General features: G+C 41.5%; 1 protein-coding gene across 1 annotated transcript in view; it reads right to left on the bottom strand.

Annotated features, from left to right (window-relative positions):
* Nucleotides 1-15223, bottom strand: part of PLA2G4C (phospholipase A2 group IVC) — a 38795-nt gene extending 23572 nt beyond the window's left edge. Inside the window, exons 1-5 of the mRNA XM_040592837.1 lie at nucleotides 15141-15223; nucleotides 14187-14589; nucleotides 8544-8584; nucleotides 6285-6401; nucleotides 4711-4853 (exon numbers count right to left, since the gene is read on the bottom strand). Of these exons, the coding sequence (XP_040448771.1) occupies nucleotides 4711-4853; nucleotides 6285-6401; nucleotides 8544-8555 (272 nt within the window). The 5' untranslated portion in view covers nucleotides 8556-8584; nucleotides 14187-14589; nucleotides 15141-15223. The remainder of the gene's footprint in view (nucleotides 1-4710; nucleotides 4854-6284; nucleotides 6402-8543; nucleotides 8585-14186; nucleotides 14590-15140) is intronic.
* Between the last annotated feature and the right edge of the window lie 413 nt (nucleotides 15224-15636).

The following is a 15636-nucleotide window of genomic DNA, read 5'->3' as shown; positions in this document are numbered from 1 at the left end:
TTACGGAACAGAACTTACAAAACTTATGCAAACACTTGCACAAGCAGGATTACAAGTAGCACCAGGAAAGGTTCAAAAGCAATCTCCGTTCAAATACCTGGGATGGAAGATTAATGACAGCATCATAACGCCAACAGAAAACCACTATTACCACTGAGATAAAAACCCTTACTGATGCGCAGACACTGATGGGGGATTTACAATGGGTACGTCCCCTTCTGGACATTACTAATGAAGGTCTTGCTCCCCTACGGCCTCTTTTACAAGGCACAGATGCAGCTAAATCCATTCACCTCACTAATGAAAACCAGAAATGTATACAGCATCTTGGGCACCTAGTATCAGCGTGATGGGCAGCTCAACGAGATGCTACCCTCCCCCTCCGACTACTAGTGGTTTCTCGCCCTGTCTCTGTTTTTGCTGTTATCATGCAGTAGCAAAAGAAAAAAGGGGGAGATGACCTCTTCCATGTCTTGGAATGGATATTTTTATCCCTTCAACCTAAGAAAACAGTTCAAACTCGTATGGAAGCAATGGCTGAAGTAATTTGAAAAGGTCATGATAGGATGGTAGCTATTTCAGGGGAAGAACCATTTAGTATTCACCTGCCAATGAATGGAGCAGACCTAGAATGGGCTTTGCGAAACTCTGCTGCTTTACAATTGGCACTCTTAGGATATTCTGGACAGATATCATGAGAACAGCTAAAGGGGAAAGATATCCATCTTTTGAGAACATATTCATGGATGGAAATACCTAAGCATTCATCTGTTCTGCTTCAGGATGGTCTTACAGCTTTCACGGATGCAGGCAAGGCTACTCGAAGGGCTGCTGTGGTCTGGAAGGAAAAGGAACTCTGGCAGCAACACATTATTGTTGCCCACCCTAAAGATAATTTACAGACATTGGAGCTGCTTGCAGTTTGTCAGGCTATGGCAAACTGGCACACAGTGGCGCTGAGCATTGTCACCGATTCACTGTATGTGGCAGGAGTAGCTCAAAGGATAGAGGATTCACTTTTGAGAGAAGTAACCAACCCACGACTAAATGAGTTATTCCAACAACTTCAAAGAGCTACAAAGCAGAGGACTGCGCCATACTGTATCATCTATATGAGAAGCCACAAATGGCAGGAAGGCTTAGGATAAGGTAATCACAGAGCAGATCAATTGGTTAGCCTGACACGAACTGCACCCATCAATCAATTTGAAGCCGCACGAATCTCCCACACTCAGTTCCATCAAAATGCTAAGGGATTAAAAAGACAATTTTGGCTGACATATGCTGAGGCACAGGGTATTGTTAGGAGTTGCCCACAGTGCAGTCACCATGGCCCTAGCGTAGGGATGGGGGTCAATCCCTGAGGTCTGAGAGCATTAGAGATCTGGCAGATGGACGTTACTCATGTTCCTGAATTTGGCAGGTTGAAATATGTACATGTCACGGTAAACACCTATTCAAAATTTATTTGGGCAACTGTACAACCTGGGGAAAGAGCCTAGCATGTATGTAAACATCTAACAGCCTGTTTTGCCATCATGGGAGTTCCAGAACAGATTAAGATGGATAATGGTCCTGCCTATGTCAGTCAAGTTGTGTGGAAATTTCTTATTGTGTGGGGAGTACAGCATAAGACCGGAATATCTCATTCTCCTATGGGACAAGCCATCGTCGAAAGAACAAACAGAACGTTGAAGGATTATCTGCAGAAATTTGCGGACATTACAGACCCAAAGGAGCGTCTACACAGAGCCTTGTTTGTTCTCAATCACTTGTGTGTGTTTGGGGACAACTCAGAGCCCCCAGCTATCATTCACACTACTTGTGTAAATACTGGAACCCCAAGAACTGAATTATCTGTTTATTATAGAAATCCACGGTCAGGGGAATGGGAGGGTCCTGCCCCTGTTTTGTTTAGTGGTCGAGATTATATGTGTGTTTCCACCCCTACAGGTCCAGTATGGGTACCCAGTAAATGGACACGTGCTGATACCAGTAGTCATAAAACTGGTACCAGAAGCTCGCCAGTGAGAGCTACATCGGTGGCAACTGGCTACACGGCCTCTGGCGTTGGAGGCATCGCTGCTGTTACAGAAAAGGACAGTTTGGGCCTCCCCAAGGTATACATGTGACCAGCTACAGGCAGAACTAGAGAACAAAACTCTGTACTATTCCTTAAATCCCTGTGATTGTGGACAAAGGGAATGTGGCTGGGTTCTATTACTCTGTGGCTTATGTAAACTTGTATGGTGGGTCTCTTTATATACCTTGCAAACGGGTTTAGGGTGTTTACAATGTAAATGGAAAGTTAGAGAGAGGATTCTTTTTTGGGAATTGTGAGAAGGGATTAGAAGAGACCATCAGTTTGCCCAAGATCTGTTTGCCCTGTTTGAAGCTACTGAAAACACAAATCAAGCACAGTGGCAGTGGCGCATTTGCAGATATTTGGACGGCCTCAGGCTGCAACGCCAGACTAAAATTGTAAGCAGGGAGTGTGGTAAAGGTATTTTTATACCTTGACAATATGCTGTCCCTGCCAAAAAGTGGAGGAAGGCCCAGAATGAGTGGGCAAGGAGAGCTCACAGAAAGTAACGTTTCCGTAGGATTAGACCATGCTCAAATGGTGGACTCAGTTTATGGTCTTGATGAATATGTTACCTGTTGGCCAAGGTATTTTTAACATCTTGCCTAGGACAAACATATGGGTGACATGGGCGAATATTACAGGGGTAACAGACTTTTGTTTAAGTTTGCAGCAAGCAGACAACCCCTTTAGAACTTGCTTAACTGGTATTCCCTTGCAGGAGAATGAAATGGATTTTGATGGGTTTTGGAATGTTGCGGCTGTGAATCTGACTTCCAATGAAAAGGGAACATGCCCGAGTCCGAATGGGCAATTTGTTTGGCCTTCTATGCGTAATGCAGTGTGGCAGAAAACGGTTATTGAGAATTTAAATCGACCATATCATTTACCATTGCAGGAGTTAGACCTATTGGGTAGCATTGTGCCCGTTAAATATGTTAATGTAACTGCAACGGGAATGCCAGAATGCGACGACACGGTACCATCACTTCAACCTGTAAATGGCACTGGAGTAATTTGGTTTGGTGAACCGTGGCGATTGTGGCTAGTGCGTCAAGGTGAGTGGGGGTTTTATACAGGGTTTCAAAATCTAACCAGTTCGCCTGTTTGGGGTGAATTGAAAACTGGAGGCCTACATGTAAATGTATCAGGGGGCTATCAGTTGCCACCGGGAGTCTTTTTGATATGTGGGGATAGAGCATGGCCAGGGATTCCTTTGAATCCTGTCGGTGGACCATGTTATTTAGGGCGTTTAACTTTGTTTGCTCCACGTATGAAAGACTTATTGAAAATGACTCCACAATTTCATAGATCACGGGCACTGCGCACCTTTGATGAAACATGTAATGACCCAGTCGATCTGCAGTCTGTAACAACAAATGTCTTAGCCTCCATATTTATGCCAGGAGCAATGACTGCATTAAACACTAAGAATATACGAAGGTTAGCGTGTTGGGGAGAGAAACAATTTAATCTTACATTGTGGATTTTAAGTTCATTATTGCTTGATGTAGATAGTGTTAGGCATGCTACATTATAAAATAGAGCTGCAGTAGATTTTTTGTTATTAGCACATGGACACGTTGTGAGGATTTGGAAGGGATGTGTTGTGTGGACCTTTCCGATCATTCCATATCTATCCACAAGAAGTTGTCACAACTGCAGGGAAACACGAAGCATATTCTTGCTGATGATAATCCCTTGGATGAATGGTTGAGAGGATTGGGGATAACAGGTTGGTTAAAGATGTTATTGATGGAAGGAATACGCTTTGTTATAATCATTATTGTAATGCTTTCAGTTTTTAGCTGTGCTTTTTCTTGTTTAAAGAGAGTAGTTTTTAACATAACCAATCAGGTCTGGCTTGTGCAAAAGAAAAAAGGGGGAATTGTAGAAGAATGGCTGCAGAAGCGTGGCCTTAGAATCTCTGAAGATCTGCACAATCCAGGCCTGGTATTAGAATAGGCCTGTAACCAGAATTGTACTGAAGTTGCTGTGCTGAAGTTAACAAGAAGGGTAGCCTTGAGCTATTCTTGAATCCTGAGACCATTATGTTGTGCCAACAGGCCGTGGCTGTAACAAGCTACAGCTGCTGGGAAAGCAGGTGCAGGGCCAAGAAAGATAGGGACCGGTATGGGAAAATAGGGAGTAACAAACTACAAGGCTGAAGCACAGCGACACAATTAGCTACGTGGATAGAATGCTTATTTTAGACATAATAATTAGGGGTGTGAGAGCCGCACGTGCTTAGAGACTAATAACCAAATATATTTTTCTTTACAAATATGCATGTGTATCGAGTCTATATAAGTAGTGTTAGAAACTAATAAAATTGAGCAAGATGCATAACTCATATTGAGCGATTTCTTGACTCTGGCGAACCCTTCTCCCCAACAAGGCACTAGTTTCTCCTTCTCTGGGGATGAAAGGTCAGTCTTTCTGGGCTGTAGTTAATGTCACAAATATTCCCTGTGCCTCCCACCATTACACAGGCAGATACCTCATCTACCACTTAGTTCATGTTGTGAGCCCAGCAGAAAGTTCTGAACAGTGATGAGTGTTGAATTGCTATTTAATCTATGGAGCAGGTAAAACATTCACCATCACACCAGACAACGGGCACCTACCAAGTGGATCCTGACACCCCACACAAATACAGCACAGCATCCAAGAAATTCTGTGTCTTCAGCTCGACCAAGGTTCCGAGCAGGGCTATCATGGCACGCAGGCCTCCGCCTGATCCCAGAACAACAATATTAGGCACATTATTCTGGGGAATGGAAGACAGAAAACATATTTCTTTTGGAGCAAATGTTTAACAAATAGACAGGCATAAAGGCTGTTGCAATTCTCACCTGATCTGCTTCCTTGCTTTAAGACACATTTCATAATCTCTCTTTTTCCCCTCGCATTACAGTCACAGAATGGGTTTTCCTTTGTGTTGTGCTATCACTTATCTGCCTGGTAGTGAAATTTGTTGTGGCTATGTTTCTGTGCTGTAGCTTCAAACCTTGAGCAGTACCAGACCTGGCTGGAACAGAGTGAACTTTCTTCACAGCAGCCCATATGGTGCCGTGGTTTGGATTTGTGGCTGAATAGGTATTCATAACACACAAATGTTTTTACTTGCTGAACAGTCTTCCACAACATCAAGGCTCTCACTTTCCCACTCTGCACTCCACTCTGGGTAAGTAGGCTAGAGGTGGGCAGGAGGCTGGGAGAGGGCACTGCTGGTATGGCACAGCTGACCCAAACTGACCAAAGGGATATTCTATACCATATAAACATCATACTAAACAGTAAAAGCTCAGGGAAAGGAAGAAGTGGGGATGTTTGTGGTTATGGCATTTGCCTTCCCAAATAACTGTTATGTATGCTTAGACCCTACTTTCCAGGAAGTGGCTAACTCTTCCCTAGTGATGAGAAACAGTGGATACATCCCCTTACCTGTGCACACATCTTTGCAGCTTTTCCTTTCCCTGTTAAACTGTCTTTATTTTGGTCCATGACTCTTGTCACCCTCCTTCCATTTTCTCCCTGTCCCATGGCAAGCAGCTCTGTGTTGCTTGGCTGTTGGCCAGAGTCAACCCACCGCACATATTGTGAGGATAAAATCAGCATGGAGTCAAAGAAAGATGTGTGCAGAGTTATACCGTATGCCTGTGTTCACAGCATATGAAAAAGCATAGGGGCCAGTGTTCCTGTATCATTGTACATGATGGTGTACTTCTGAGGATGAAAAGGCTGGAACATAGAGAAGAATGTGTACACAAGAATGCAAAGATGGAAGAGATGTGTGTGCACACTTATTAAGATACAAACACTGTCAGGTGGTTAACTGTGTGTGTGTTCCAGATGATGCATATATATTTATGTTTACACATATGTATAAATTTATAAAACTATGCATGTATATAAACATATGCAAGGGAAATTTGATTAATTAATTCATTAGCTGATAGATCTAGGAATTGCCATTGGGAATTCCACTGGAAATTAAGAGTCCTGCTCCCTTTTTTCTTCTTGGGAGTTCCCAGCCTGAATCCTTTTCCCAGCAGTGGACAGAAAGCCTGTACTGGAAAACTTGTGATGACAGATGTAGTTTTCCTAGGGACTGGACCTCACTTCACGTGGCACCTTATGTGCCATTACATCACTGCAGCGTTATCCTTCTTTCCTTCATAGGACTGTCAGTCCTTACCTGGTCACAATGAATCCCAAGGTCTTTCAGACACATCAATACTTTTTCTTGTCTCTTCTGAGTGGCTTTTATCTCACCTTCTGAGAGAGCATGAGACAGACGGATTTCATTCTCATCCTGGCATACAAAGTGAAACATTCAGGGTAAGATTATTTCTCTCTGTAAGCAAATCAACATATGGGATCCATACAGATGACCCAGCTCTCTACAGACCAGCCAGTGTTCACTCTGAGTCAGCGCCTAACATTGTAAAGAAGATCAGGGAACTAATTTTTGTACTACACTTTAAATATGTGATGAAAGAGGCAGTATTTATGAACTTAATAAGCAAAGCAAAGGGGAAGGAACACAAGCAAAAATTTCAGTTCTTCCAGGTTAAAAAGTCCTCAAACTCTTGACTGAACAAGATAGTCCATTTTCTAAAAGAAAACATTGTTTTACTTATGGGGGAAAATCACGTGGAGGGGGGAAATTATAGAAAATTAGGACCCAATAGAAGTTGTAGTATTATGACAACCTTTTAAGGGAAAAATACAGGGGCACACAGGGAATCTACTGCACCCATGGTTCCCTAAGCCACACCACCTGCTATCCTAGAGGAGCAGTGGAGGGTGGAGGGGAGTGGAGACACCACAGCCAGGCTCTGCTGTGCTCCCTGCAGGATTGGGAACTTGATGGTACCATACAGCCGATAAGCTGCATAGGGGCCGTGAAATGGAAAATATATGAGATGTCCATTGCTGGGCCAACAACTGTGGTAGATCTCATTGCCCATTGGTCATCTAATTGCCCATTATAATCTTGTTATAATACTAACATCTCCATCCCAAAGTTACCTACCTCCAAGACACAACCACCCCTCACCAAGCATTTGCTTTCCAGTTCTTATCAATTATGTCATTATATGAAAGCAAGAGAAGTTTACACCAATCAATACTAGAAGAATATATGACTAGAGTCACTCAAGCTCCACCTGAGAGTTAAGAAAAGTGTAAAATTAAATGAATGAAGGGAGAAATTAGGGAAGATGCCATTGTAACTTCTGGGATCAGTTGATAGGCTGAACCTGTCTTCTCCTGCACAGGGACGCCTATTGGGTAAGAACTTTGTTTTATGTATGCTAAATAACTAACCCGTGATAGCTGTTATTAGTGATTAATTGCATATAGTTGCATATAGTCTGGTTGCATATAGTCTGGTTGTATAGCATTTCAAGCTTGTTTTTGCAGATAGTCCCTATAACCGGCAATCACAAATCTTATAATGAAGAGTGTTATTCCATATAATGTTGGTGTGAGTCCTTTGTGGGTGCTAGCAGTTGCCAGCAGTGGGTAACACATTCAAATAAAGCTGAGGGGTCCCCGTGATGCTGTTGGGTGTGTTTCCCTGAACAAGTCAGTCGGATCACCCTCTGATCCAGCGGGACTGTTCATTGAAGGGTCCCTGTAATGGGATGCTGACAGACTGGTTGGGCACAAGGGTCTCGGCTTTCCTGGGGCACTGATAGACAGATCAAAAACCCAGTGTTGGGAAAATCTACACCCCCCCTAACCCCCACCCACCCCCCTTTTCATGTGACAGCTTGTTAGCATTTTTTTCATAATAGTATCTGCAAGTCTGAAATACTCTTTTGTGTTGAAGGAATTTATCAAATTCAGTTAAATACACTGGTTGATTTCCTTGAGCAATGGTGTCTTTTTCAGTTGAAAAAAAACCTTCTAACTTGAACTGATGTTCACAGTAGCCTAAAGAAATACAGCTTTCCTAGGTTTGTATATATAGATCAGGTATATGCCTGTAGCAGCGTTCACCTCACTTAACCTTCAACTTCAGCCTGAAATCTGCAGTTCCTGAATATCCTTAAACATCAGAGGAGAGCAAGAAGCACTTCCAGAGTACCACTCCTAAACCATACTTCAGACAGCCCTCAAATGCCTGTTCAACTCCACTGTGAAATGCATTCCTGACTAGCTCATATGTAGAAAGCTATAATGCAGATGCTTAAAGTCAGGTGAGATGAATCCTACCCTTGTTCTGATTCATGTCCCGGAGGCTCCTCTTTAGCTATCATCTAGAGAGGAAGGCTCAAATAATTGAAGTTAGTCCTTACAAATACTTTTCAGAGTAATATTAGCATGAAGTACATAGAACATCCATTTTAAAAAACAATCACGACACAAGTGTCATAGCATATGGACAGTGAAGCAGGCAGAAGGGGGATTAGGAAACAGAGGGGAAAACAGAGTAGAAAAAGCAAACCTTGGTAGCCATTGAGGTGTCTGTCTTTGTATCCTGGAGACCTACCAAAAAGAGAACACACAGCAGTATCTTAGCTCAGAGGAACTTTCAAACTGTAAAGGAGCTGAATTTATTTTCCGATTACCCTTTTCCAGGTTAAAAAACCAAACCAAACCAAACCAAACCAAACCAAATAACGAAAACAACAAACCAAATAAATGTTTAAAAGAAGAGCTGAGTAATTAACACATTGCACCATACTACTTATTACCTAGGATTAATGATTCACAGCCTGATGGCTTTGACTGCTCTGCCTTGTCAATATTGCCAATATTGCCACAGTTTCCACAGAATGCTCGCATATGAATATGAGACATTTGATAACAAAATAATTAATAAATATTGTGTATATCCAAAGGCAATCAAATTATCATCATTAGCCTAAATGGTTACACTATGATTGGCTGTTACTGCTTACTTGACTCAGTCTAATTTGATAACATGTATGAAAAAGCTGTTTCAAGTTTCCAGCGTTCTGCTTCCCAGGGGGAGAATGGAAGCTTCCTGATACAGGTTGAACGTTCCTTTTGCTTAACACCCAGCTGTTAACAACCTAGTCTCAAGAAACAGATACAGAGTAGTCTTATGGGTGTGTGTTTGTGTATATAAAACAAATGGCAATATTCTAGTTCCCTGTAAGTGCTGAACGCCAAATGCAATATTCAATATGTGCCGGCCTGGTTCCTAAGATCTCCATCAGAATTTAAAAGGCCTGCTATCCAATAAAGGTTTAGTCCCTGTATGGCTATATGGCTATGCTTCAATATTCTTTTTTTTTTTTTCCCCTGGTATCAAAAAGGTGTTGATGTGGGCCATCCTCAATAACAAAGATAGAATACTCAAATAAGATATAAGGAAGAAAATTTTTATGGTGAGGGTGTTGAGACACTGCAATAGGTTTCCCAGAGAAGTTGTGAAATTCAAGGTTAGGTTGGATGGGACTTTGAGCACCCTGATCTAGTGGATCTTTAAAGGTCCCTTCCAACCTAAACCATTCTATGATTCTATGAGTCACACTCAAAGAGTTGCAGTCAATGGATCAATGTCCAAGTGGAGACCAGTGACAAGTGGCATTCCTCAGGTGTCCATAGTAGAACTGGTGCTGTTCAACATCTTTGTCAGTGCCATGGACACTGGGATTGAGTGCACCCTCGAGTCTGCCAATAACACCGAGCTGAGTGGTGCGGTGGACACGCTGGGGGGAAGAGATGCTATCCAGAGGGACCTTGACAGGCTTGAGAGATGGGCCTGTGCTAATCTCATTAAATCCAATAAGGCCAAGTACAAGGTCCTGTACATGGGTCAGGGCAACCCCCAGTATCAGTACAGGCTGGGCAGAGAATGGATTGAGAGCTCCAGTGTATATGTTACCAACCACTGTTTTCTTGGTACAATTAGACAGGCACTGTACAGATATTCAAAGCATGAACACTTTTTTCCCCCTTTCCCTTTGAAGAATGCTCTCAGTTCCCACAAAGAAAGGCAAGACCTGAAAATTATTTTGATAATACAGGGTATTAATATTCATTACAGTCATTGCAACTGCTTTCTTCAGTGTGATGAATCCTAAGTCACGTACCCACAAATATGCTTCCTTTTAGGTCATGTATGCTACCCACTGTCACTTGTAGGTTCATAACCCATAAATCAAACAAAACCACATTCAAATGAAGAAAGACATGCCTTCCTAAGATCAGTAGGGGTTGATCCTTGAGTGTCTTAGGAGGACATGAGCTTTTTCCTCTGTGCCCTAAGCATGTTTTTTTTCTGATATATTAATCTTTCCTGCATGCCTTTGAGCAACACATATTTAAAAGAGAATAATTTTGTCTGTTTTCAGCTATTTCATGCACAAAATTATGAAAAAAAGTATATGTATTCACAAAGGGAAGAAAAATACTTATTCAGTGAAGGTTGGTAAATGAGAGCATTTGTGGAGAGAGAAGCAGAGGAGATAGGCTGTGGCAGGTGGACACAATTTATTTGCCTTATGTATAAAATAGTCACAATGAAGTTTCTTTGCTAGACAGCACAGATATACTATATACTGACTTAACGAGCAGGTGCAACTCACTCTGGATCTGTCTATTCCTGTCCACTGCCTCCAAAATAAACCTGCAGGCAAGGTTCACCTCATTGTTTAGATACCAGGTTAAGATCCCTGGAGTTCTTTCCCACCAACATTTCTATGACTGTAGCAATCTCAAATACAGAAAAAAATATTTCTGAATGCTAAAAGTAAGACAAAGAAAATGCCAGAGTAAATGCTTCTTATGATTTTTATCACAGACTAAGCCTTACGCTTTTAAGATTGGCTAACAGCTTGGAGATGCCTCAGATTTACACTTCAATCAACTACAGAATTTTGTGTGGTCCATCCATTCTTTAGTCCCACCTTCTGCCTTTGTGAAGGGACAGGTATGACAATCCCTGCAAGGCAGTCATTTGGCTGCTCATTCAGACTTTTTTGAAGCAGATTCCTCATCATCCTTTAACAACCTTTCCTCCCTTCATGACCACACCGCACAATTCCTCCAACTGCAAGGATATCCTTTCTCTCTCTTTTTGTATCAATTTGTATTCAATTTTGTATCATTCCGTCAAAGACAATAGAAAGCAATTAATGAGCATTTTCTTTATCTCTCCATGTATAAAAAGATTGGTGCAGGTATAATATTCTTCCTTTCCATGGCCAAAACCTTTTATGTGAAAAACATTCCTTCTTCATTCTTCTAATGCTCAGTCAGATGGGGGGTTTTACCTCTTTTTCCTCTCAAAATCTGCAATATATTGTTTTCTGCAGATGTTATTGACAGGTGAAACTCAGGAACATATCTTGGGAACACCAATGGCTTTTCCAGAGGCTTATGTTCTTGCTGTGACATTTTATTCTGCTGTCTAATTGCAGAAACTTAGCAAGATGATAGAGAAAGGCTCATGATGGTAAGTTATGCCTAAAAATAGAGCCATTTGTATAGGTCCCTGTCATTTACCCTTAAGTGATGGTAATCCACTTACCTTCCAGATGGACAATGATGTGATAATGCATTCTTTGGACCTTTTCAGAGGAATTCCCTTCAAATAAAATGTCATCTGTGTATCAATATACTATTACCCCTGGTTCCAGTAGGATTTGTTCTAATTCTTGAGCTAAATCCTGATTTGATAATGCACATCTATGTCTGAATCCTTGAGGTAATTGGGTAAAAGCGTACTGAATTCAACTCCAGGTACATATCTCTTGACCCCCAAGTTTAAAGGGGACCATGAAAATCACATCTTTTACATCTACAGCAGCCATCCAGGGATGGGCCATTTGCTCTATAATAAAAATAAGACATCATAGATGAGATGGCAGCCTGTAGGGGTCCACTATTTTCATTCAGTTTACCGTCAAACACCAGGTGCCATTAGATTTACAAACAGGCCACACAGAAGAACGATATGGGGAATGAGTTTTCTGAATAATTCCCTGCCATTCTAATTTTTGAATAAGAGTAGTTATGCCTGGTGTGTCTTTAGGGCTAATACAATACTGTCACACATGAACTGAGGCAATTTTTGGTAATTAGGTGTGGCCTGTGATAGGCAGCAGACCCCTCAGTTGGTACTTTATCTATAGAGACTGCTAAGGTTTGAATCCAAAGATTTGGCACCCCATGCTTAATGCAGTACTAATGGTCAGGTTCAGTATTTCTGTACCTAATATATTTAAGGTCCCTACTATCAGTATAAGTCTCAGTATTCTTCCATTTGGCAGAGTCAACTTTATCATAGATACTTGGAGCTTTTGTCTTTCCTAGTGACCCATGTTATATAAATACTGTCTTGAGTTATCTGAATCAATCCAGGAGTGTCCCCAGCTTTAATGATGGGCATTGAGGCTCCTGGGCCCATGAGAAAAATCATTTACCACCAAAGGTATATGAGGTCTTTTACTATATATTAAATTCCAAAAATTTTAACCACTTCAGACGTCATCAAAACTCCCTGGGCTAGATGTTGGTATCCTTCCATTACTTTCCCAAAGGTAAGGATGTGTAGAAGAATGAAGCTGGGTTAATTAGCATTGATAATTTACAGCTGTGGGCTGGCTTCAGGGCCAGCGGGTTGGTCAATGTAGATAAGGTGCAGCTGTGGCTGGTTCTTTTAAGTGGTTGAGAGCCAATGAAGAGAGAGTAGCCAAGGAAGAAGCAAGAGGAGAGAGAACCCATGACCTGGATGAGGTGAGATGCGGAGAAGGCAGCAGAGGGACTGGCATGAAGAGTATGCTGGTATGAGATGGTAAAAGACCTTGTTGCAGCTTCATAGTCTGGAGAGTGCTGTGACAGGGATGGAGCAGCAGATGCAGCGATTTCCTCTAGCACCTTCCCAACATTGAGGTTGCAGGTGCCTAAGATCATGTATTATTTAAGATAACAGAGAAAAGGTGTTCTGTCCAGCCCCTGCTTTGGGGCTTAGAAAAAAATATTGCTTCTCCCAAGAGTGTTTGACTGGCCTCATTCTGATAAAAAATAAAGGCTACAGCAGGGCTGTGCTACCCATCCTAGTGAATCCTCTGTTGGCTTCTTCCTGAATTTTAAGGACATGTGTATTAACTGCTTCTGCCTTGTATGATACAATGGTTGTAGTAACCTGAGGCAGGGGTAATGGGTGCCTCCTGTGAGTCTGGCAGGGGCAGGAGATTGTACTGCATCAGCTTTAATAATACGGTGTAAGAGGCCCACTGGAGTGGCACCTGTTTTACCTTACATGGATCCGTCTCAGATAACAGTGTGGCTGAGGTGGGGGCAGAAGGCCCATTGTCATAATATCAGAATCAACCTCCTCTTCATCAGCTTCCAGTGCAGAGATCTTTTGAATAATATTACTTTCTGAGACTGGGAGGGTATAGTCTCCAGCTTTTGCAAAGCCAGAGGTCTAAGATTAGTTTCTAACCATTGATATTGTTGGCTTTTTTCATGACTATGAGATTCAAAGCACATGCCTCTACATCTTCAGCTCACTGTTCAGTGTCTTGAACTCACTGCTCAGCACCTTTTAGCAAAATACCTGTGGACATTAACGTGTCCATGAGAAGCCCAGTGAAGGGTCCCTGGATTTCCTTTGCTTTATGTTTGGAAGTTTCCTGCCACTTCTGAAATTCTGTTTACAGCATCTCCCAGTCAAGACAATTTTCAGTGACATGTTTCCTGTCCCACCTTTTTTTTGAAAAATGTCCCACCATTTTTGGAAAAATGGTGTTTTCCATTCCTTATTCTCTTGCATTTTAGTTGTTCTTCTACAGCCTTCTCCATATGTATTTACAGAATCCCTCTTCTGACATCAGTTAATGTCATGGTCACAACCTATGAGGATTACCTGACTCATGTGGGTATAAAGATTGCAATTGTGGATTTGCAGGATTCTGTAATGCACAAGGACATGGAAGCTTTGTTTTCATTAATTACTTAATTGCAAATTACTACTAGTAAAGCAAGTGTATGTTGTAAGTTACTACAAAATTACCACTGGTAAAGCAAGTATAAGCTTATACATTTACCTATGTATACACCTATATATATATATATATATAGTTTGAGGTGTTATGGGTATGACACTCACCAAACAACTCACGGGAGTGGAGCCAATCAATGACAGAAAAGTTTCACTTCGAAGATCATCCGTGTTAGAGTCCAGAGCCAGCCAAGCATCCCAGACAAGGGTTTGGTCTGTCTGGGAGATATTACACAGAGAAGCTCCCTTTGGGTAGATAGTGTGTAACTTTTATATCATCGATGTAGATACATATCGGGACACCACATATTCTGGAACAGTGTTGCTGACTTCTGCTTTCATAGGAGGTTTGTTATTGTGGTTTCTTTGTTGTGTGCTTATCTTGGGGTTTGAATGGTGCATATCAAGGATGTCCTGACCTCCCAGCGAAGCAGATACTCTTGTCTGTCAGTATTTTGCCATTATCACTGAGTTGCCTTCATGGCTGCACCATCACTGGGTTTGTTCAGTCCTAAGGAAAGAATGTTCAAGAGTACATAACAGAGGAGTATGAAAAAAGTAGAACCCAAATCAGAACAATATTTAGTGCTATAAGTTACTGCTTCAAAAACACTTCCAATCAGTTAGCACTGTAAGCTGAATGACTTTCTGGTGGTCTTTTACCCTCTTTTCTCTTTGACCCTGCATTGGCAAGCACAGAGACCAGCAATTATATTACTTCTTATTGCTATTGCAATTGCCAACTCAATTGTCTCTTTTGCACAGACAGTACAAGGCAAATATCTGTTCATTTTACTAATAAGGTTCATACATTATCTATGAGTTTGTTCAGTGATGCATGTTCATTTTTCTTCTGGTGTGTGTGGTTAGTTTTGGTGCTGCTGATTTTTAAATATACAATAAAATTACTTTATTCTTTGTATCTTTTATTAAAGCTTATAGCAAGCAAAGTGGGTTTTTTTTTTGAGGAAAGTGTTTCTGACTAAATTAGAAGAATTTAAAGCGAAGAAAGCACAGTATGATATAGCTGCTGTCACGGTTGGCATTTTTTTTTCTCCTTACCTTTGAGGTACAACCAAGGTGCCTAGACAGCAGTGTATAGTGTCTTGTTAGTTGACTTCAGTTTTCTGACATATCTGCAAAAGACTGTCAGATATTACACAGGGGTTATGGGAAACCTTCTGGAGAAGATGAAATATTCTGAGTCATACTGATCAACACACAGACCCAGAAATGTCATTAGAACCCTCTGTTTAGTCAACTGAATGCAGCCTAAGAACACCAATTACAATAACAGGACCTTCAACATCTATCTTACATATAGACGCAAACATGTATGTCCTGATATAGGTCCCGTAACCCACAAACTGATTTTTTTCTTGAGTCTGTACATCATTCTATCACATAGATCAGTTTAACAGTCCAAAGCCAGCAGATATGATGATAGAATCTCCATGGTTGGAGATAATCAAAGCTTACTTGGACAGGGATACATTATAGGTCATTTAAAAAGCACCAGGCAGTCAAGGGACATACATTCCTCAATAAGGCAAAGAGT

This window comes from Falco naumanni, chromosome 4 (genome assembly GCF_017639655.2).
Source record: "Falco naumanni isolate bFalNau1 chromosome 4, bFalNau1.pat, whole genome shotgun sequence".
NCBI classification, from domain to species: Eukaryota; Metazoa; Chordata; class Aves; order Falconiformes; family Falconidae; genus Falco; species Falco naumanni.
This window is presented reverse-complemented; position numbering and strand designations above follow the sequence as displayed.